Consider the following 19,821-nt stretch of genomic DNA (forward strand, 5'->3'; position numbering starts at 1 on the left):
CACAGATATGCAAAATAGCAGTGTGGATTGTTAGATAACAGCAACTGGGGAGGTGAGTTTGTGGAATGTCTCCGAGGCTCACTAAAACATGTTGACACTCGTGATAGCATCCGTCGTCGTGCATGCTCCTTTTTAATGTCCCTTGGGCAACACACAGTCGGATGAAGACACAGGCTCTGTATCCTGCGAGCACCGAGAAGAAAACCTCTTCTCTTTGATTCCGACAGATGAAATGGAGGTCATGGTCAGAATTACAGAAATACATGCTCCCTTTACTGGGCTAATTAAATCTTTCTCAGTAGTTTGAAGCGCAGTCTACAGATGGTCTGTTGTAGAATTTCAAAGCAATGACAATGCAGCCTGAACATTTAAATGCCACATAGAGATGTTTGAATTGGCTTTAACAGACAGTCTTTGGACGCGTCTGTGTTTTCTTTCACACGGTTGTGTCACTGACCCTGCTTGGACAAGGGTCCATTATCACTGTGCTGCTAATGATTTTAGCCAAACACTCACTGGAGCCATCTCATAGAACAACATGGTGTCAAACAGCAACCCAGTGACACATGCTGCCATTTTTCTCCCCACAGAAATCCTAAGGCCACGGTGCAGAGGACCAACAAGAAGGTGAACAATGACCCCACGCTGCGCATCCAGAACCTCTCTATTCTCATCAGGCAGATTAAAGCCTACTATCAGGTAAGATTCCTCTCTGCTCAACAAGCTGCAGAGTCAGATATCACCTGTTCCTCTTTTTGCTTGGATGGTGTTCAAGTTACAATGGAGGTAGCGAACTGTTTTTTGCCAAGTAAAGCTTGGTTTCCGTGTTCACTTATGCCTGAACCAGGGTGGTCTGCGTTCAAACGGGGGGGTTTTTACCCCTCGGGTTACAGTAAAAAAAAAAAAAAATCCAAGCAGACAACACAGCTTTCACTCGCACACACACACAGAATTATATGCGTCCACACACGCACATGCCAGATTTCACTTGGCAGTATAGACAGAGATATATTTGTACATGTGTGACTGCGTATGATGTGGTATCGTGACTCCCTCATCCAGATGCCAGAGAGGTCCCAGTAAATATACAGAAACATGAGGAATGTGAAACGCATGAAGCCACTGATCTGCCTCTCCCGCATACTGTGATATATCAGTCAATACAATTACTTTTCTGTTTTTATTTCATGACCTGATGAATCAGCTTTAGTTTGTCTAAGGTGTCCCCCGAAAAAAAAGAGAGTGAAACTACAAAAAGCAGCTCACAGCATTACAAGACAGACGTAGAAGCTTTATTCAGAGGGATGTGAGGGTGATAGAAGCACACAGTCACATGTGGTGAAGTCTTATCTTATGTTCTGTCTGTGTTTCCTGCTGCGCACAGTTGGTTAACTCTGTCCCCCACAGTTAATCTTAGCATTTACCAAAAGGAAATAATCAAGACTTTAAAGAGAAAGTGGTGGAGGATGTGAGGGGGAGTTAAAGATGGAGGAAAGATGAGCTCCTTGATAACAACATATCAGAAAATGAGCCCCACACTTTTTTTGTGGTGATACGATCACATGTGGAACTCTGTAAATACAGGAGGGAGTAATGCATTGATATACAAGTAGTCAGCTGTTACAATTGTTCAGTTCTTTCTACTTGAAATGTTTAGTTTCTTTTTTTTCTTTTCTTCTATCTGCTATCACACAGTGTTGCTTAAATGCAGTGTCAGTTCTTAACTGTGTGTAAATGTTAATCTAATTGTGAAACCTGTGAGTTTAGCGGATTGAAACGATCCAGACATAATATGATTCATTAAGTTGCTGCAACAGTGTCTGAACCGTGTTTATGATGAACAGGAATCGAGCGTGACCCAGCATGCTGTTGCGACAGTGCAGTAAATTTAGGAATGTCTATGTCCAAGCAGACACACCGACAGAGACACCTCAGACTCAGGACTGTGACCCATATCCTCAGGGGACTTACTTATCACCTAATTTAGTATTATTCAGGATGAAATTGAGACAGTATATTAAGGTCTACTTTTGGTTGGATGTCAATTTTTTTTTTTGTAAATTGATAGTACCTGAATAAGACTAAATAGTTCTTGTTGTTTTGACGTGTTTAGATTGTTCTTTATTCTGATCTTTCTGTGTCTGAGGTTCCTTCTTACATTTAGCCCCAGAAGTCATAAGAAGAGTGTCACTGGTTGGATAATTGCTTTGTTAGGTCTAGTTTGCCTTGGTCTTAAACATCCTGTTAATTACTCACCATCTTATTTAAACAATCAGCCTATTGTGTAGACTTTGACGTTATAAGCCGACAAAAGCCCCACTAGGCCTCTAATGGACAGCAGTGTTATTATCGGTGGCTGCTGGAGTTAAGTAGCGACCAGCTGGATGATGAGATGATGGGAAGGGTTGAAGACATAAACTAGGAACATCTTTGTGACTCAGCTAGCGACAGGACGTACTCACATCTCTTTCATCCTGAATCCAGCATTTTACTGCAATATACCCACCTTTTCTGTCAAAAAGGTAACCATTACTGAAAATATGAAATATTTTTTTTTGCTAACAAAACGATGTTTACATTGTAAACTTTGTAAAAACATTGTAAAATCTATTTACCTTTTCATTTCATTTTTTTTTAAATTACTTTTTTAAGTTTTACTGAATCAAATCATTGTTTTATCTAAAAGTTGAGTCAGCTTCTGTCGCCAAATATTTCAATTCAAAGTGAGGTTTCTCATCTATTTTTAGTTGAGGAGTAGGTACGCCTGATGCAACTTTTTCAGTCCCAATACAGATACTGATATCTGGGCTTTGGGTAACTGTCGATACCGAGTACCGATCCGATAGCAGAAAGAACGATCCCTGTCACTTCCACTCAGTGAGGCATTCAGCTTATTGATTTATGTATAAGGCATGATTAAACATGGTTTTCCTTACTTTGTAAAACAAAAAGTAACAAAAAAATGCATAGATATAAATGTGCTGAATTGTTATTTATTAAAATGATGATATCCAACACCAGATTGGCCCATTGTCAGGATACCTGATCCAACTATTTGAGTCGGTATCGGCCCGATACCTCAACTTAGCATTTGTGAGTAAACGGGTGCTGTTTTGGAGATCTAAATGCAGAGCAAGAAGTGCAGTGTTTGCATGTTTTGGGGGCATTTAACCCATTCTATTCAGAGTTGTTTTTGCTTTGGAGGACATTGTAAGGCAACAAGGAAACACTTGTTCGTCTATGGTGTTTCATTAATCTTCTCTGTTTGTCGCTGCATCGCTCTGTTGACCTCCTGGTCTCACTATTGTTCAGCCACTTGTGTCTGCAGGCTCTGCCTCACATAGACCACCTACAGGCTAAATATTCCCTACACAGATGCCTACTGCCCTCCTTGCTGTGTGTTTTTCTGCCCCCTTTATGGCCTTTAAGGCCCTTAACAACCCACGGAATTGATATTTACACCGTAATTTAGACTAAAGTCAGACTGTATCACAATGTGGTTCTTAGAAAAAGAATCAGTGGCTTGTTCGCATGGGGGTATCAGTATTTCACGACTAAGAGTTTGGATGACATAAAAAGCCATGAGACCCTCTTGATTGTTTGCTCCTTGAGTTTTCTCAGTTCTTTCGCGTAGTTCCCTTTAACTCCCTCTCTCTTTGATTTACAAGTAGTAGACATTAAGTTGTTATTTTACTGCTGCGATCGTTGCAGCTGCTAATTAACTAAAAGTGTCAAGAGGGTGGATAGTGTGTATTTAATCAAAGTAAAGAGACTGACTCGGATTAGTAATACTCAGAGGATGGCTTAAAAATGCAAGACCACTAAGTAGGAGAGCAAGTGTGAGAGACGAGTAGAGACGGTCCGTCCTCTAATGGTTGTATGCTCAGTCGACGAGAAACAAAACCATGAGGAGTTTGTAGCCGACCTGCATGCATTTGTGTGGGGAAATATAAGGTTACATGAAATGGAAATACTCAAGTAAAGTACCTCAAAATTGCACTTAAGTACACTACTTGAGTACACCACCGCTACTAGAGACAACATCTTTTACAAGAGTACAAAGTTCTTTATAGAGTCTTAATCTTGCTGTCAAAGTGCAGCAGATTCATGCATTTAGTTTTAAAATGTACAAGATTTTCTTCCGGGTGAGCGTGCCCCAGGGCCCCCCCCCCCAAGAGGGTCTGAGGTCCACCCACCACAGTCTCTCAAAATCCTGTGGGAAACCCTGTACCCACTCACACACAGTTTCTGCTTTAGAATCAAAAGGAGCCGGTTCTTATTGGGGTAATGAGGAGGAAAATGTTCTTTGATATATGGTTTGTAGTAGTCTCCTTTTCCTGTGGTTGTTCTGTCGGTTACTTGTTTCAGATTTCCAGATCCATACGGACGAACACGGAACCATTCAGGTCCCAGGTTAATGGACCTGAATGGTTCTTAATGTATTGTACTGCTCAGCACTTTGACAGAGGATATGAAGTGAGTGGAAGCCTTGTATGGTTGGTTGCTTCCTCTCATTCAATAAATTGATCTCGCTTGAGACCCTTTTTTAATTAGATTTTCCCAGAATCGGTTAGAAACCACTCTAGGTAAGGATATCGCTGTATGTCAACAGAGCAAATGGTCATTATGTGTTTTCTTCATGGAGCATAAGTGGACAAACCTAAAAGTAAAGCGTCAACGGGGGCTGAATTCACTCACATAATGTCGATGTCTAACCCGGAGGCTACCAGTTAGAAGTGGTGTCCATAGATAGATATGTTGTCTCTTTTATAAAAGCTCTATATTTCATTTAGAGCGTCTGGCAGGTCAGCAAGGGCCCCGATTCAATAAAGTCTTCCTCTCTTTCTTCCCTCCCTGAGGCTCTTCTGGTGTCAAGAGATGACTAATTCATTAACCTTCTTGAACCATCGGCGGTAGACAGTCGAGGACGTTTTCTGGGACTTCCCTTTGTCCCTTTCCTCCCCCAACCCTTACCTTCACTATTTTTCTCACTCCTCCTCCCTGCTCCTTGACTTCTGTATGAGATGTAATCCTAGCTCTGTGTGTGTGTGTGTGTGTGTGTGTGTCAGTCATTTTCCACACGGGAATCCCATGAAGATCGACTTTGTGCAAGAGGCTGGGAAATGTGAATTGACGCAAGACAAGAATTTCAATAGTAATGGTTTTCATTTCATCGCTCTCTGGGGCTGAGCTCAAGTGTGTGTCTGCGATCAAAGTCTGTGTTGTGATTCTGGTACAGTAGATAGTGTAGGAGGAGGTCAATGTCTAGACAGACTTCAGAATCTGGTGAACAGATTAATGCTGAACAGCTGTAAGCGCGTGTGTGTGTGTGTGTGTGTACTCGTCTAAGTACTGTGCATTTTTAATGTTGCATATTAGCAGCCATGTTGATTGTAGTAACATATTTCCTAACTGTAAGTGAGGGTAAATGTGCATGCTAGCAATTATCGCATTTCCGTTTCCTGAGTGGGATATTAACTTTTCCGGATACTTGGTCATTTCTGTACAGCAGAGTCAAACGAAGGTTTCATTTTTCTGGTGGTCAGTCCAAATATATACCGGGCCTCCTTTTTAATTTGGTGGCCTTGGTTTGGCATTCTTAAGCGGGGTGTAATACGGAGCGTCAGCCAGCTGAACTAAAGTCCTTGTGCTTTTACTCGCTTCTCTCAAAGCTTGCTTAGTGAATCCCTTTGTCCTGATTTATGAAAACCAGGCTCGGAGAGCATCTGTTGCCATTCAATGTCAAAACTACGCATTCAAATGGATGGGGTGGCAAAACCTTTTTCCAGTGACAAAAATGTGGGTACTTTACACTCCCTTTGATGTTATGTAATCTTGATTAGTTTTATTGTAATCTATTGAGCCCTGTTGGGGAGTTAAAAGCAACATCTTTCTCTGCTCCCAACCTCAAAAAAAAGCTAAAGACGTTCATTTTGGAAATAAGCGCAGGTCTGTCCTCTACATGCCACTGCTTTGGTTTGGGGTGTGGCGTAAACTTAAAGCTGGGAGCTCTGTTTTGACGGTTTAAAGGGTGACAGAGGGCACCATTCATGCTGAGCAGGCCGGGCCTCGAGGCGTTGCGAGGTTCTTTGACAAGGCTCTCAAAATAGGTAGTAAAGGATAGGTTATCTGGCCCTCTTGATGTGTTTTATTAGTTATCATTTATAGGCCAGGTTGAAACCAGCCTGAGAACGTATTAAGTCAGTTTTCATTTCATAAGATGAAGAAGAATCCAGCGTGCTCGACTGGTGCCTGGTTTGGGTTTTTTCCTTCTTCACTGAAGCCTCACAAAGATGCTCTGTTGCTGGGCCAGAGTGTAGCTGAAACACAAACACACAAAGTACACTCTTTTACCCTCGTTCACACACAGGCGCAAAATCTGCTGCAACATTCTGTATGGTTGTTTGGTTTTGACTCAATCTAAAAATGGAGAACTTTTTTTTTTTTTTCCATCCTTGTTATTACAGCTTTTGCCTCTAGCTAGCGGTTATGTGTATTGCCTTCAACCAGAACCCAGTCAAAGCAAACAAATATGTAAATATGTTTTAATATATGTTTGTTTTGTTAGTCTGGAATTCCCTCTTGACTTCTTGTCTTGCTGCTCCTTTCAGCATCAGTCATGGGCAAATCAGTTTATTAGGGCATATGCTTGTAGCTGCAGGCGCAATGTGTGTTGTCATGCAGACTCACATGCTAGCTAGTCTGAATATCCTGTCGACGATGGCGTAGCAGCTAGCTAGCTAGCTAGGTTTGAACAATCACACCGGCTGTCAGACATCTCTTAATGGAGTAGAGTTAAGGAGTAGTTACATTCTGAAGTAAACTTAAATAAATATTATAAATAAAGTTAAAGCTTTGAACCCTTGGTTGTGTTTGGTTCTGTTCTTAAAAGCGTACATGTGCTTGGATTTGATTATTTGTAAAGTTTGGCAGCAAAATAAGAAAAAATTGCAGGATCACTTAAGAAAATGACGACGAATGTAATGAAGTTTCTGACTATTTTAATAAGGACTATATCTTTTAGCCATATGCTTCATTTAAGCTGCTCTAAGCTGTTATTCATTTCGTTGTCTCACTTTCCTTATTTTAGTTTTTTTAAATCTTTGTGCTGATTTCCACCACAGATCTATTGGCCCTTCGGCATTGAAGTGGTGGATTGTGGGTCATTCAAGTGACACCAACATCTGCCTGTCCATCATCTCTGCTTTCAGAGATGACCTCCAATCTGTCTTGATTCTGCTGAGACAGCTAAATCAAATCCAGCTGAAGAGACTTGGGTGCACGTTCTGTTGTTTTCTGTTATTATTATTATTATAAGTTATGAATGTGTTGCCAATTTCTCAAAATGGCAAAACTGGCAACGCATACTGTCGAGCCCTGCTATGTACTTTTATGATTTTAAAACAAGAGAAGTATTCTTGTTATCAAATGTCATTTATTGCCGTCGGCAGTCTTGTTGGCCGCTTACTGTAGACAGACACTCACTTATTCTGAGACATATTTGTACACAGACATCTTCACTGATTTTTGAGCTTTCAAGGCCTTCATGTCGAGTGGCGTTCCCGTTTACACCCAGAACCACTCACCAGTCACATCCTATAATCACAGCCTCGAGTGGGAACCGAACGTTGGCTTACCAAAATAACACGGCGTGTGCATACATTTCTGCAAGCACCTACTCTGTCCGTCCATGTGCCGAGTGAGTGAGAGTACATGTGAAGGGGAATTTGCAGCAGTTATGATGTAGAGTAGGTTCCCATATGCTGAAAGCGGGTTTTTGTTTTTAGGCACTAGCAGAGTTGCTGTGTTAAGGGGAAGCTGGAAGCTGGGTTCTTCTTTTCCATCACTGAACTAGAGCATGTCCAAAAAATACATTAAATCCAGCCTTAGAATTCAAAACAATTAGTGGTTTGAATGTTTTCTTTCAGTACTCACATTTTATGATACATGTGGATAAAAGGAAGTCCATTTTAAATTTACCACTTTTTAATTGTAACACCCAGGTTGTAGCAAGTAAACACATTTCCGTTTTAATCGTCTATGCAAAAAAACAATTAACAAAGCCGCTCTGCGAGTTGAGTCCAACGAAGCTATTAAGTTTATTAAACTTAATTGAAAACAGTAGATCAGAGTAGCTGGAACAACCACACTTCATATGAGAGCAATAATTGCATGGACTTAAATTTAATATAATGACATGTGTGTGAACTTTTCCAGTGTGAAGCAGAGCCCTGGGGTGGAGGGGTGGAGGGTGGGGGGGGTCGGGCTTCCCCAGCCCACCTGCCTCCACCTTTTGAGACGAGCAGCAGGATCAACCAGTCCACTCGTTCAGCCTCAGGGGTTTGTTGTAAAAAGCACTCTAGCCGATAGATAACCGCAGAGAACAAAAGGAACCGGGTACTAATGGCTCGTTCTCTCCTCCTCCTCCTCCTCCTCCTCCTCATGTAAGAGATGATCCGTCCATCTGGCCCACAGGAGACCCCGACTGCTGTCCTTTTCACTGGAGTCCACTGTTGAGCCAAGAGCAACTGTTGTCAGGTCTCATTTAATTAATTAGTAGTTCAACAATTAGCTTTATTTCACTTCTTTATTCATCACATTTGCACATAGCCAGGAACTGTGTGATGACTAATAGAATTACTTTCACAGGGTCATTCTTAATTCTCCATTATTCATTGTTTTTCAAGTTAAGAGAGCTCTTCTGTTATTTTGTTAGTTAGCAGGTAATTAAATATCTACTTTCCTGTTTGAGGATATTTGACATTGTCATTCAGGCTTCTCTTTAAAAGAAAATAGTTTTAGCCTTATTTGCACCCATTATTACAAACTCTAGATTTAAAGAAATCCAGAGTAGTCTAGCTTTGCACACATTATGAGTTTCCCTTGTTGATTAAGACCTAATTTGTCCAGCTCACATCCATAGACGACCATTATTAAGACCATTTTGTTTTCCTCAGATAAAGTAACGAGTTTCAGAAGAAAGCCTTTCGTCATCTATCCAATAGACTACTGGAGGGATATTGAACCGCAGTGCGCAAATCTCCTTTTGTGTTCTTATGGGTCTTTTATAGTGCTGAACAGCAGGACAAGCTTTCCTTGCAGTGATTCGGTTCATGGGGCTGTATAGTGATATCAGGTGTTAAGTGGTGTGTGTTGTGTGAGAGAAAGAGGAAGAACTCTCCTTCCCATTGTTGGTGGTAATAACCTTTTCAAGTTCATAATCTCTGCAGTTTTTCAGCAGGAGGGAAGTCCGCAGTGCCTTACCCAGGGGAGTGTGTGTGTGTGTGTGTGTGTGTGTGTGTGTGTGTGTGTGTGTGTGTGTGTGTGTGTGTGTGTGTGTGTGTGCGTGCTTGTGCACGTTTGTACATGTGTGTCAGACTCCCTAGCATGGGGAGAATAAACCCATCTCCTCGTTTCTATGGTAACACTCCATGTCTGCAGAATGGGTGTGATTCAGGGTTCAGGCATCATTTGTACACACACACACACACACACACACACACACACACACACACACACACACACACACACACAGAGTGGCAGTACAATTAGTCCCCTATTAAATCTGTGCCACTGCGGAAGTTGTGCTTGGGTGGATGTGTGTGTGTGTGTGTGTGTGTGTGTGTGTGTGTGTGTGTATGTGTGTGTGTGTGTGTGTGTGTGTGTGTGTGTGTGTGTGTGTGTGTGTGTGTTGGGGAGGACTAGTTTAACAGACAGGGCTCCTGTGTGACAGAAACACAGCAGCCTTGTAACCTTTCCACTGACACCACTTTAACACAAGCTTACACACCTTCCTACTGTAAGAGCACATGCACTATTTATCTTGGCACCTCCGGGCATGTATTGCATTTGCAGCTGTGTGTGTGTGTGTGTGTGTGTGTGTGTGTGTTTCCGTCATCTACCAAACTGATGGATCAGCAGAATATTATCTCAATTGTCAGCAGACCTCCATTCAGCCCACATCTAGCTTAAGACAATAGAGCAGGATGCAGACCTCCAAATCATTTAGGTTTTGTATGTCTGCGTCATAATGCTCTTTTAAAACAATATTCTTCAGTACATCTTTTTCTAAGTTTGATTTGAGGATGTCGGGGATTTCATTTCCAGAGGTAATGTTGGAACAGCCCTGGTAGGATGAGGCAGATCAATCAACAGACCTGCAGAGCTAATTTGAAGACTGCATTGAGCTGCTCACATGAACATAAAGGCACGTGCCCAATACCACATCTCTTTTCGCAAAATCTATTGAATGAGCGAATCCCATTGTGTTCGACAAGCTCTCCTTTAACCAACGCCTCATTCCATCAGTCTGTCTAAATGTCTCCGTGGGATGGAAGTGGAGCTGCGAATCCTGCTGGAATCAATAATACAGCAATATAGAGTCGGGGTAGGGGGATGGGGGGGGGAGAGATGGTGAGAAGAGGAGGCAGCTCAGCGTTGCGTGCCTGGAGTAAGAAGTGTCGGAATCAAAGCTGCATCTCTCTCTCTTTCTCTCCGTCTTCATCTTCCCACTCCATTTCTCATTTATTCTCCATCATCACTCACTCCTCCTCACTATGTGAATGTTTTTTTTCTTCTTTAAACTATAAATGACTGACTCTTCCCTCTACCCCATGTGTGAATTGGATATGGTTAGATAGTGACATGGTGGCTGAGCCAAGGACGTTTCTGCTGCCACAGCTACAGTCAGGCTTTCCATTTGAAAGCTGTGTGTGTGTGTGTGTGTGTGTGTGTGTGTGTGTGTGTGTGTGTGTGTGTGTGCGTGTGCGTGTGCGTGTGCGCACGCTTGCATGCCTGTCGGTGTTTGTAGCACATCACCATGACATGATCAGTGTGCTGGCTGGTCTCCCTCCTGCAGTGTCCATGTTTTATGTATGAGAGCTAAGCCCTCGCCAGCTAATCCAAGAGGCATATTAGTCTACTGTAGTTTAGCTTTATTAGCCTGCAGCTAATCCTCAAAGCATGTTATAACCCACTATCTTTCAGAAATGCAGCCCTTTATGTACATGCACTATTTGACTGGCAAAATACTTCCGGTGTTGTATTAGTAGTGCATCCATCCAATAGCACCACCAAAACAAAGTGATTACCAATAAAACCAATCCAAAGCGAGAGCTATTTCCTTATAGCTTTAGCTCCTTAAGCAGTCGGAGCGTTATAGTTTGTAACTAGTGGTTAAATATTCCTCTCCGTATGGTATACAACATAGACATTTTGCTGCACAAGTGCTCTGTGCACATTAGGTGGGAAAGACACAGTGATGTTCGCACTCTGAACATCTATGACTAATCTAGTCTGCATTATTTCTATAATGCTACAATCTGTCATTTTACTGTTCTAAAGTCAGATACCGAACAATGACTGCACAGTTAATGCCTTAATGTAATTTTCGCCTTGTCTTTGTGTTCAGTAAAAGAGAAATTCTTTACTTAGCAGTGGGAACTTGTTGTGATAAAGTGAGTGTGAATATTTCGGTGGTAATCTGAAGAGAAAAAGAATAACAGGAAAATAAAAGCCTGGCCTGAAATGTCATGCTTGCACAGCAAACACATGCTGCCATTGAAGGGGAGGGGGGGGGGGGGGGGGCGGGGGCATGTGTTGATGGGAAGCGGTGATTCGTAGTGGGGCAGGTGGTTGTGGAGAAGGAGTGTGTGTGTGATTGTGTTTCTTCTCTGTGGTGACTCATCATTTTCTGTAACTCTTTGATTTTGAAATTGATTTAAAAACACAACTAGGGAGAATTTCTAAAACCTTAGATATGAGGGTGACTCCAGGCTCCACAGTTTCCTTTTGATGAAGCAGATTTTGGTTTCTTTGCCGTTTTTTTTATAGTCTCGGCTGATTCCGCCCAAAGCGGCTGTCATGAGTTCTACATGGTGGGTTGGCTTCCAGGCACACCAAATGCTGCTCTGTCAGACACCAACTGTGGCCGTCTGAGCTCCGCTGATCATTCTGTCTGACGCTCGTTGAGTCAATCTGTCTCAGTCATCAGACAAAAACAGCGTTTCGTCGTTCCTGACGGGAACTGCCTGATACAGTATGACTCATCATTAGAGTCAGGGTCACCGTATAATATCAGATTTGATGAATTATTTTCTGTATTTGTCGATGCATTTCTAAAACATTTGGTAAGTTTTTGCTTTACTGGTAGAACAGATGATTAAAGGCTGAGTCTATTTACAAGACCAAGATACCGGTAATTCACTCTAGAAGATCTTAATCGCATATAATTTATGTTCTCTTGGTTTGAAAATGGCTTGCTTTTTTTTTTTTTTTTTGTCGATGACCCTGCATGACCTATTCACCAGTGTAAACAGAGAGGGACGGCCGGGGCAAATGGGGTCAGCGCTGATATCACCATGACAGAGAAAACGTGACAACCATGCTCCTAATTTAATAACTGTGACTGACGATCAGTGCAGCCCAAACTTTGATCTTCACCTCAGGCCATAGAAGCTTCTTCTGAATACAGACAATTATTTTTTTTAATGTGAGAATACATTCATTCACCTGTTCGCTCAAATGGAAATGTGGTAATGACTGTGTTTTTTCTTTTACCACACATTTCATGGATTCCACTTCACGAGTTAACTGCTAAACCTGGGCAAAAATACACAACTAAGACTTACAGTATGATACGCAACATCTTGTAGCAGTTCCTTTTTATTTGTCGCTCTGTACTATCTGCATGAAACCAGATGTGAGTGATGTACTGGAAATCTCTCTCTCCCCCCCCCCCATTCTTCACATCTTCCTCTATAAACCAGTGGTTTTCTGTCTCTGCGTCAAATCAAGCAGCCAACAAAGGTTCAGACGACCACAGGTGTCAGTCACCTCTGCTGCAAGCCTCGATAAGGAGGATAAATCTGAAGTTGGGTCTGCAACTGTATTTAAATACATTTGCCTGGATGTGAGGAACCGATGACACATTTAGGTTCTTCAAACAACAAGCACATTATGTACAAACACAGTTTTATGGGAGTAAAGAGGAACTGAAACATGGTGTTGAAAAAAACCTTGGAAGAATAGAGAGCAAATGTAACAATTTTATTAAAACCATCGCCAAGGAGCTTGCAATTTATATTATTAGAATTTCTTTCTTTATTGTTGTACATGAATATGGTAATATTGACTATATGGTTGTAAATATCATGTTAGGGGCTCGTCAACCTTCATTATTTTAAGGTACAGATTAGAAAAAGATGTATTGTTTGTAGAAAAGTCCATGTCAGTAAAAAATATCTTAAGTACGGTAGTTCAAATGTGTAGAAGATATTTTAGGTATACAGTTTTGATTTAATTCGCTCTGTCGACTTAGCTGGTAGCTGCTTTCAATCATTCTCAAAAGAATCACAGTTGTGGCTCTATTTTTAACCATTCAAAACCACCAAATGATGTCAGATTTACCTCCACGATGAGGTAATGCAATATGTATAGAGCAGATGGTTATGGCAGTAGAGGGGGGGGGGGGCTTCTCCAACACCCCGTACTTATATAAGCCTTTTTGTCAAGACATCAGCAGTAACCTGCATAGAAGTGTGGGGTCTAATGAGTTCTGTCCACCTGATGGCGAAGAGCAGCCATGAAATATTGAAGTTAGGTGACCTTCATGTCCTTAAAGAAACCAGCCTTTCTTTTCAATACGACGGAGGTTTGGACTTTGTTTGTACTGCTCTAAAGGTCACGACTGCAAACATATTTTCCTAGGCTGTTGATGAGTGATCGCCTCCATCGACAATTTTATAATGTAGCGCCATCGTACACGGCGGTGTGTGTGTGTGTGTGTGTCTGCATGGGTGCCGTAAACTGCAGCTCAAAGTTTCATTTTGGGTTACATGATTGACATGTGAATGGAGGCGGCCCTGCGGCACAACCCGCACCAGCAATTTAACCGACATAAATACCGCTGTCACTTGCATCATGTCACACACACACACACACACACACACACACACACACACACACACAGTCACACACACAGTCACTCTGTCCACTATAGGGGATTAATACTGGTGATTTTGCTGTCCCCTTGGATGTCTTGGTAATCGTTTTGAAGTCTAGACCTCGCCAACAGTGTAACACTGTTTAAACTTAAACCCCAGACTTGCCACTCACCATTACTGTCTTTGATTGGAGATGATTTTACAGTTAAATACGTGCAGCATTTCAAACTGTCAAAGCCCTGAGGATTGTCGTTATAGTGTTGTATATTTTTACTCTAGTGCCGGAACTTGTCTCAAATGGCGACGTGCAGAATAACCTCGGCTCTCTTGGCTTACAAGTCTACATGTGAAAAGCTGAATTATTGAGCTTTTATTTGGACTAACATTAATGGAAATGCAATTATTTCAACAGTCAAACACAAACTATAACGTACTCTAAGTGTCAATCCAACACTTACAAACTCCTCATGTTAATAAGAATAATTAGATCAAGTTATTTGAGATAGGTTAGGGTCGAGCAAATTGTATCTCTCCATTTTCACATCTGTAATTCTTTTAAAATGCTACATATTGATCTCTCTTCCTGACCTCCTTTTTATTTCTTTGTGTAACAGGAGACCCTCCAGCAGCTGGTGATGATGCCTTTACCAAACGTGCTGGTTCTGGGCCGCAACCCTCTGTCTGGTAAGTGTCAGTGTGTGAAACAATACAACCACCGTATTATGCAGACTAATACCCTAATACCTCGACCAATGCTGTACCGGTTTTAATTTGAGTGCTCTTGGCCTCTAAACATAAGAAAACCAAAAATAATATTCATATCTGCTTTAAGACATTCCTCTAGTTGAATCACTTGAGCAGCAAGCATGTGTGCAGATCACAAGGAGCACACATGCATTCTAATAAGACATCAGCAAAATTGCAACAATAGACCTCTTTTAATTATCCATTGCTTTGAGCATTCAAGTGACTTTCTCTCTGGATGTAGATTTCATTTTCCAGCCACTTCCTTTCTTTGTTTCTCCATTAACTCGATAATGAGCTGTCTATTGGACTGCCATTCATAACCCACGCTAATTAAATAATGGACTTGATGGCAGAATTAGAAGAGACTTCACAGAGGTTAGTGAACAGTGCTGATTGTGTTGTGGGTGAGGTGATGGGGAATGGACAGATTAATGGGTTGGTTTCATAATTATACTTGTGCCATTAGTCAAACCACAACCTAACACTTTGCCCTGGTTTAATGAAGACCGATACGAGAAGGCAGGCTAACTCTGTGTACTTCTACCACCTGACGTGTTAAATTAATTTAACCGCTTCGCAGTAAAAGCTTCGACCTGCTGAACACAGACATTTGATATGCCTGAGCGGCCTCGACGCAACAGTAGCGCAGTGTCAAGCGTTTGTGTTTCATGAAAACATGTTTGAGCAGCTTGACCTCTGCAGCCCCAACTGCTACTTGATATCCCAATGTGACCCCGATGGAGCCTGTGAGCTAAGAGATGAGATAAGATAACTAGTAGCAGGCCATCGTTTTAGGTCGCTGTGAAAGTAACAGGATTGTGTGGATTAAAGGAGAACTATGTGATGGAAAAAAAGCTCCCAGTCTGATTGGATCAGTAACAGGCACAATAGCCCGCACTGGAAAACTTTAGCTAAAACCATTTACTTTTTTACTTTTTGGAAAAGTGTGTCCACACAAAGCTCCGTAGCCTTTGTGTACATCTCTGCAAATGTAATCATCAGCTCTATAAAGTGAATTGTTTTCCAGGCTCAGCTGACGAAGCATGTTGAAGGATTTTCGTACCTGTTTTTTTTTTTTTTAAGCAGATGAAATGGCTTCTAAAATCCCCGTCCTCCCTCGGCTGCTTTTGTCACACTTTCATTAACGCCATTGCTGTTATTTTGGGGGTTTTCATTGCTTTTCAATGGTCACAGTTGCCTTTTGTTAATTTTCAAACGCCCCCACAGGCATGAAGGGTAAATAAACGGACAATAAGAGGTCGCAGTGAGTACACACGCGCATAGATGTGCGTCGCTGTGTTTGCCTGCGATTCTTTTTCATGCAAGGATGACTTGGTTGTTAATTCCCCTTAGAGGTAAAACATCTGCCCTGCAAAAGAAACACGTTTTCACAAGTATTTTTAAGTATGTTTGTGTTATTATAAGTCATTATTGCGAAGCCAAGCATGATTCTTCATGAACAGAACTCCCAAAATAATGACAACTGTTTGAATTGAACAGCAGTACATTTCTGAAGATCAACACCTTTTTAAAAACCCGATCTGCAGCCTTATAAATGACTTCAGTGAATACTAAAGTCGACCTAACGCAGACGAGAGCGGAGGGCAGCGCCGAGCAAGTGGACCGGAGCAGACAGAAAGCATTCCTCCGGGTTTCTTTTGCCCTTTACCCTCTAGCTTGTCAGATAATCAGTCAGTCAGTCAGACCAGCGGTGGCTGTGGAGTCTGACTCTCCGGCTCAGCGTCTGCCAGCTGAAAGTCATTGGCCATGTGGCTTTTATTATGCTCTCATTAGGGGGCAGGGGACGACTCTGCGTCTGTGTGAGTGCGTGCACTTGTGTTCAGTCGGTGGGTGGGTGGGGGAGGGGTGTGTTCAAACCTGTGAACAGTGGAAATGCACTGTAGTACCCCCAGGCTCTGATTTACCTTAGTCTGCCTTGTATATGCACATACAGTGAGATGCACGGACGCACACTAACCTTGTGCATGCATGTTGTGTTCAGCACGTATGCGCATACACACACACACACACACACACAGTGCATCCTTTGTTTATTCTATCTTAAAGCCTGTGAGTTTTCAGCAGTGATCTGGACTGATCTTCTGAAAACTTAAGTATTTCCCCTCAAAATATGTTTGGTTTCTCTGTCAACCCAAAATGTCTGGTGCTGCTTCACTCATGTCACTTGCAGTCATTTATGTTTTCGTCATTTCATGAATTCAGTCTGCAGCGATTGACTACAAAACCATCTTATCCTCTCTCCGCTACTTCAAGCATAAATATGGCCAAACATGGATGGATCAAAAACATGGTTGTAGCTGAAAGCTCCTCCCACTGAGCAGAACCCTTTTTAACAGTAGCAACAACAGGATAGACAGCTGTTGACAGCTGACAGAAAGCATTGACCGAGGGGCTTGACGGTTATGTGTGTGTGTGTGTGTGTGTGTGCTCAAAGGAGTAACTTTTCCAGCAAAAATAGCAGGCCTGATTTTTTTCTTTTTTTTTTTTTCTTTCCTGGACTGAAACAGTGTTCCATGTGTCTAGGCGAGTGTTTGGTGTGTTTATGCAGTCTGTTTTCACAGTGCTGTGGTGTCTCGTGTCTCCATAGAAAAGAATAGAATAGACTGAATTGTTTTTGTGTGTGTTTACGACTGAGAAGATGGATTGCCTTTGAAAGTCATGAGAATGGGGTAGTGAAGATAAACAGAAGAAAATACCAATTTGACCAATATGCATTTTTGTATTTTATCATTTGCTTGGCGTAAAAGCAGACTGGGTTGTTCTGACATTGTTGCTTATGTCACTTGACACGCTATCGTGTCTTATAAAACACATATGCCCCTGAAATAATCTGAAAATAAGGTTCAGCCAACTCCATCCTCTGCTCCAGTGAGATGGGCTGAATATACTCTGGCAGGCTGTCAAAGCAATATCAGATTGCTTGTACCAGTTTCACCACTGAACTGCAAGTCATCGGGTCCTGAATGACTCTATTCATCATGGCAGAAGAGAGGGTTGTAGCAATTGATTGCACATGTAGGCAGCCACTCTTCTTTCCTCCTCTTATTCACCCACATCCTCACACACAGATTAACAATGGCGTTGCAGGAAGAAGGGTTAGTCACTGTCCGTCTGACCTCTTGGCTCCTGCTCGGAGGATAAAGCAGGGAGGAAGGAGAGGAGGCGAAAAAGAAAGCCTAGACGAGTGAATGCAAACACTTGGGAGGCACAGATGATTTGTAACAATGTTGAAGGAAGGAAGGAAGGATGGGTGGATGGGTGTTGCAGAGAATAAATGGATGGATGAAGTGAGTAAAAGAGGGAGGGAGAAAAGAGGAGGCTAGAAGAGAGATGGCAGTGCTCCTTGAAGCTGCTGCTAGAGGGAGATTTCTCTTTTCTATTTTCAACCTTGCCTCTTTGCCTCCCTCCTGCTCTCTTCCTCTCTCTGGGTGTCTCTATTTCTACATCCCTCCCATGTGTTTGTGTTGCTTGTGCTCTGTGGTTCTTTCCCTCTTTTGTCTCCTTTGCTTTCATCTCTCCCTCTTACGATTTCTCCCTCTTGTTCCCCCTCTCTAGCTGTATAAATTATTTATCCTATGAGGGTCCTTATCTTTCCTATGTTGCTTCAGTAGATTTGCTGAGCTAAATCCATTCCAGACGAGAATAGGTTCCTACAGCTCTAATAGTGCACCGTTAAGCCCCGCAGCTTTGAGAATTAAGTTTTATCTATCGTCATCCTTCTAGGCCCAAATTTGCTCTTATTCTCTTCAAATGCCGAATATTTCTTCTCTTATCCCGAATGCAGGTGCTGATTACGAGTTTTCAAGTACTGACTAAGCATAAAACGGTGACATCCTCTTGACTGATAGCACACTACCATAATAGCAGGAATGGAAATGAGGTTTTTCCAAAGTGGATAGATGGCAAGAAGCTGGAGTCTTCCTTTGAGCTTTTCCATCAGTGTCCCAGTTAACACCCATAAAGCCGTGTCATTTGTGTCTGGGTGCTACTTGGTACAATCGGTCCTCTGCAGTCGCAGTTATTTAATCAAGTTAGTTATGGCTGCAGCAGGAGTGACATCATGCATGACAGATGCTGTTCAACCATCTGACGAGCTCTTCTCTTGGAGTATATTAACGCCAATACCTGTACAAACTAGTGCATGTTTTCTTTGTAATATGTTGACCCAAAGCTGGAAAGTTCCCCTTAGACATAGAAAAGCAAAATTCACCTTCTTTATTTGGCTACAGTACAGAACAAATGTAATTACAGCTGTAATTCCACGATGGACACATCCAAACATTATCCAGTCTTAATGGGTAAATCAACAGTGAAGTAACCTACATGGGGGAAAAGGTTGCTGCATAGCTTTAGTTTTCCACCAGCTGTAATACAAAACAACCCGCTCTGACATCACCGACTGGAACAAAAGTACAAAGTTTAAGTCCAGAGAGCAGCGCAGCAGCTTTCTTTCTCTTATCAGTGATAGTTTGTCCTTTTTAAACTGCTGGCTTGCGCCTATGATCAAGGATTAATTGTCATGAGTATAATATTGGTCTCACATTTAAGAGATGATCATTTAACGTGTCACTTGATGACCACATGAAGGTCTAGATTGCTCAATAACACATTGACTTGTGTTTCTCAGTTGATTCAAGAAGAATGAGAGGATGGAGATTTACTTGGTAGTCAGAGAATCTATCCTTCAACTTTACAGAATCCTCCTGTTTTGGAATACTGAGTTTTCCCAAAGGAACTGCTTGGTCGTCTGTTTGCCGCTCTCTAAATTGCTGCTTTACACAAACAATCTGACTCCTTTCTCCAGCGTTTGCGATAATGTTGAGAGGTAGCTTTATCCATCCGATTTGACTTTCATTTTAAATCATTTGGAAAGTCCCACAAATTGTAAACTCATAGATAATAATTGACTTCCTGTATGTCTGCCATTTAGCTGATGATTGGCCCATTAAACTGAGCGGCAAACAGACCACCCTACACAAAAACCATGCTGTCACTAATCTGGATTTATTATTATTAGAGCCAGACAGTGTTAGCACTCACTACCCCCTGGGCCACATGATGAGCTAGCTTATCATACACACACACACACACACACACACACACACACACA

General features: G+C 42.0%; 1 protein-coding gene across 6 annotated transcripts in view; it reads left to right on the plus strand.

The window, feature by feature from the left end:
* Positions 1–19,821, plus strand: part of ccdc88ab (coiled-coil domain containing 88Ab) — a 64,901-nt gene that overhangs the window by 11,880 nt on the left and 33,200 nt on the right. For all 6 annotated transcript variants that reach the window (XM_068719061.1, XM_068719032.1, XM_068719054.1 and 3 more), the window contains exons 3-4: positions 591–699; positions 14,558–14,627. In XM_068719061.1, coding sequence (XP_068575162.1) covers positions 591–699; positions 14,558–14,627 — 179 coding nt within the window. The remainder of the gene's footprint in view (positions 1–590; positions 700–14,557; positions 14,628–19,821) is intronic.

The sequence above is a fragment of the Cebidichthys violaceus genome, unplaced genomic scaffold (genome assembly GCF_023349555.1).
Source record: "Cebidichthys violaceus isolate CVI_PGR_0920_01 unplaced genomic scaffold, fCebVio1.0.p SCAF_10, whole genome shotgun sequence".
NCBI lineage: Eukaryota > Metazoa > Chordata > Actinopteri > Perciformes > Stichaeidae > Cebidichthys > Cebidichthys violaceus.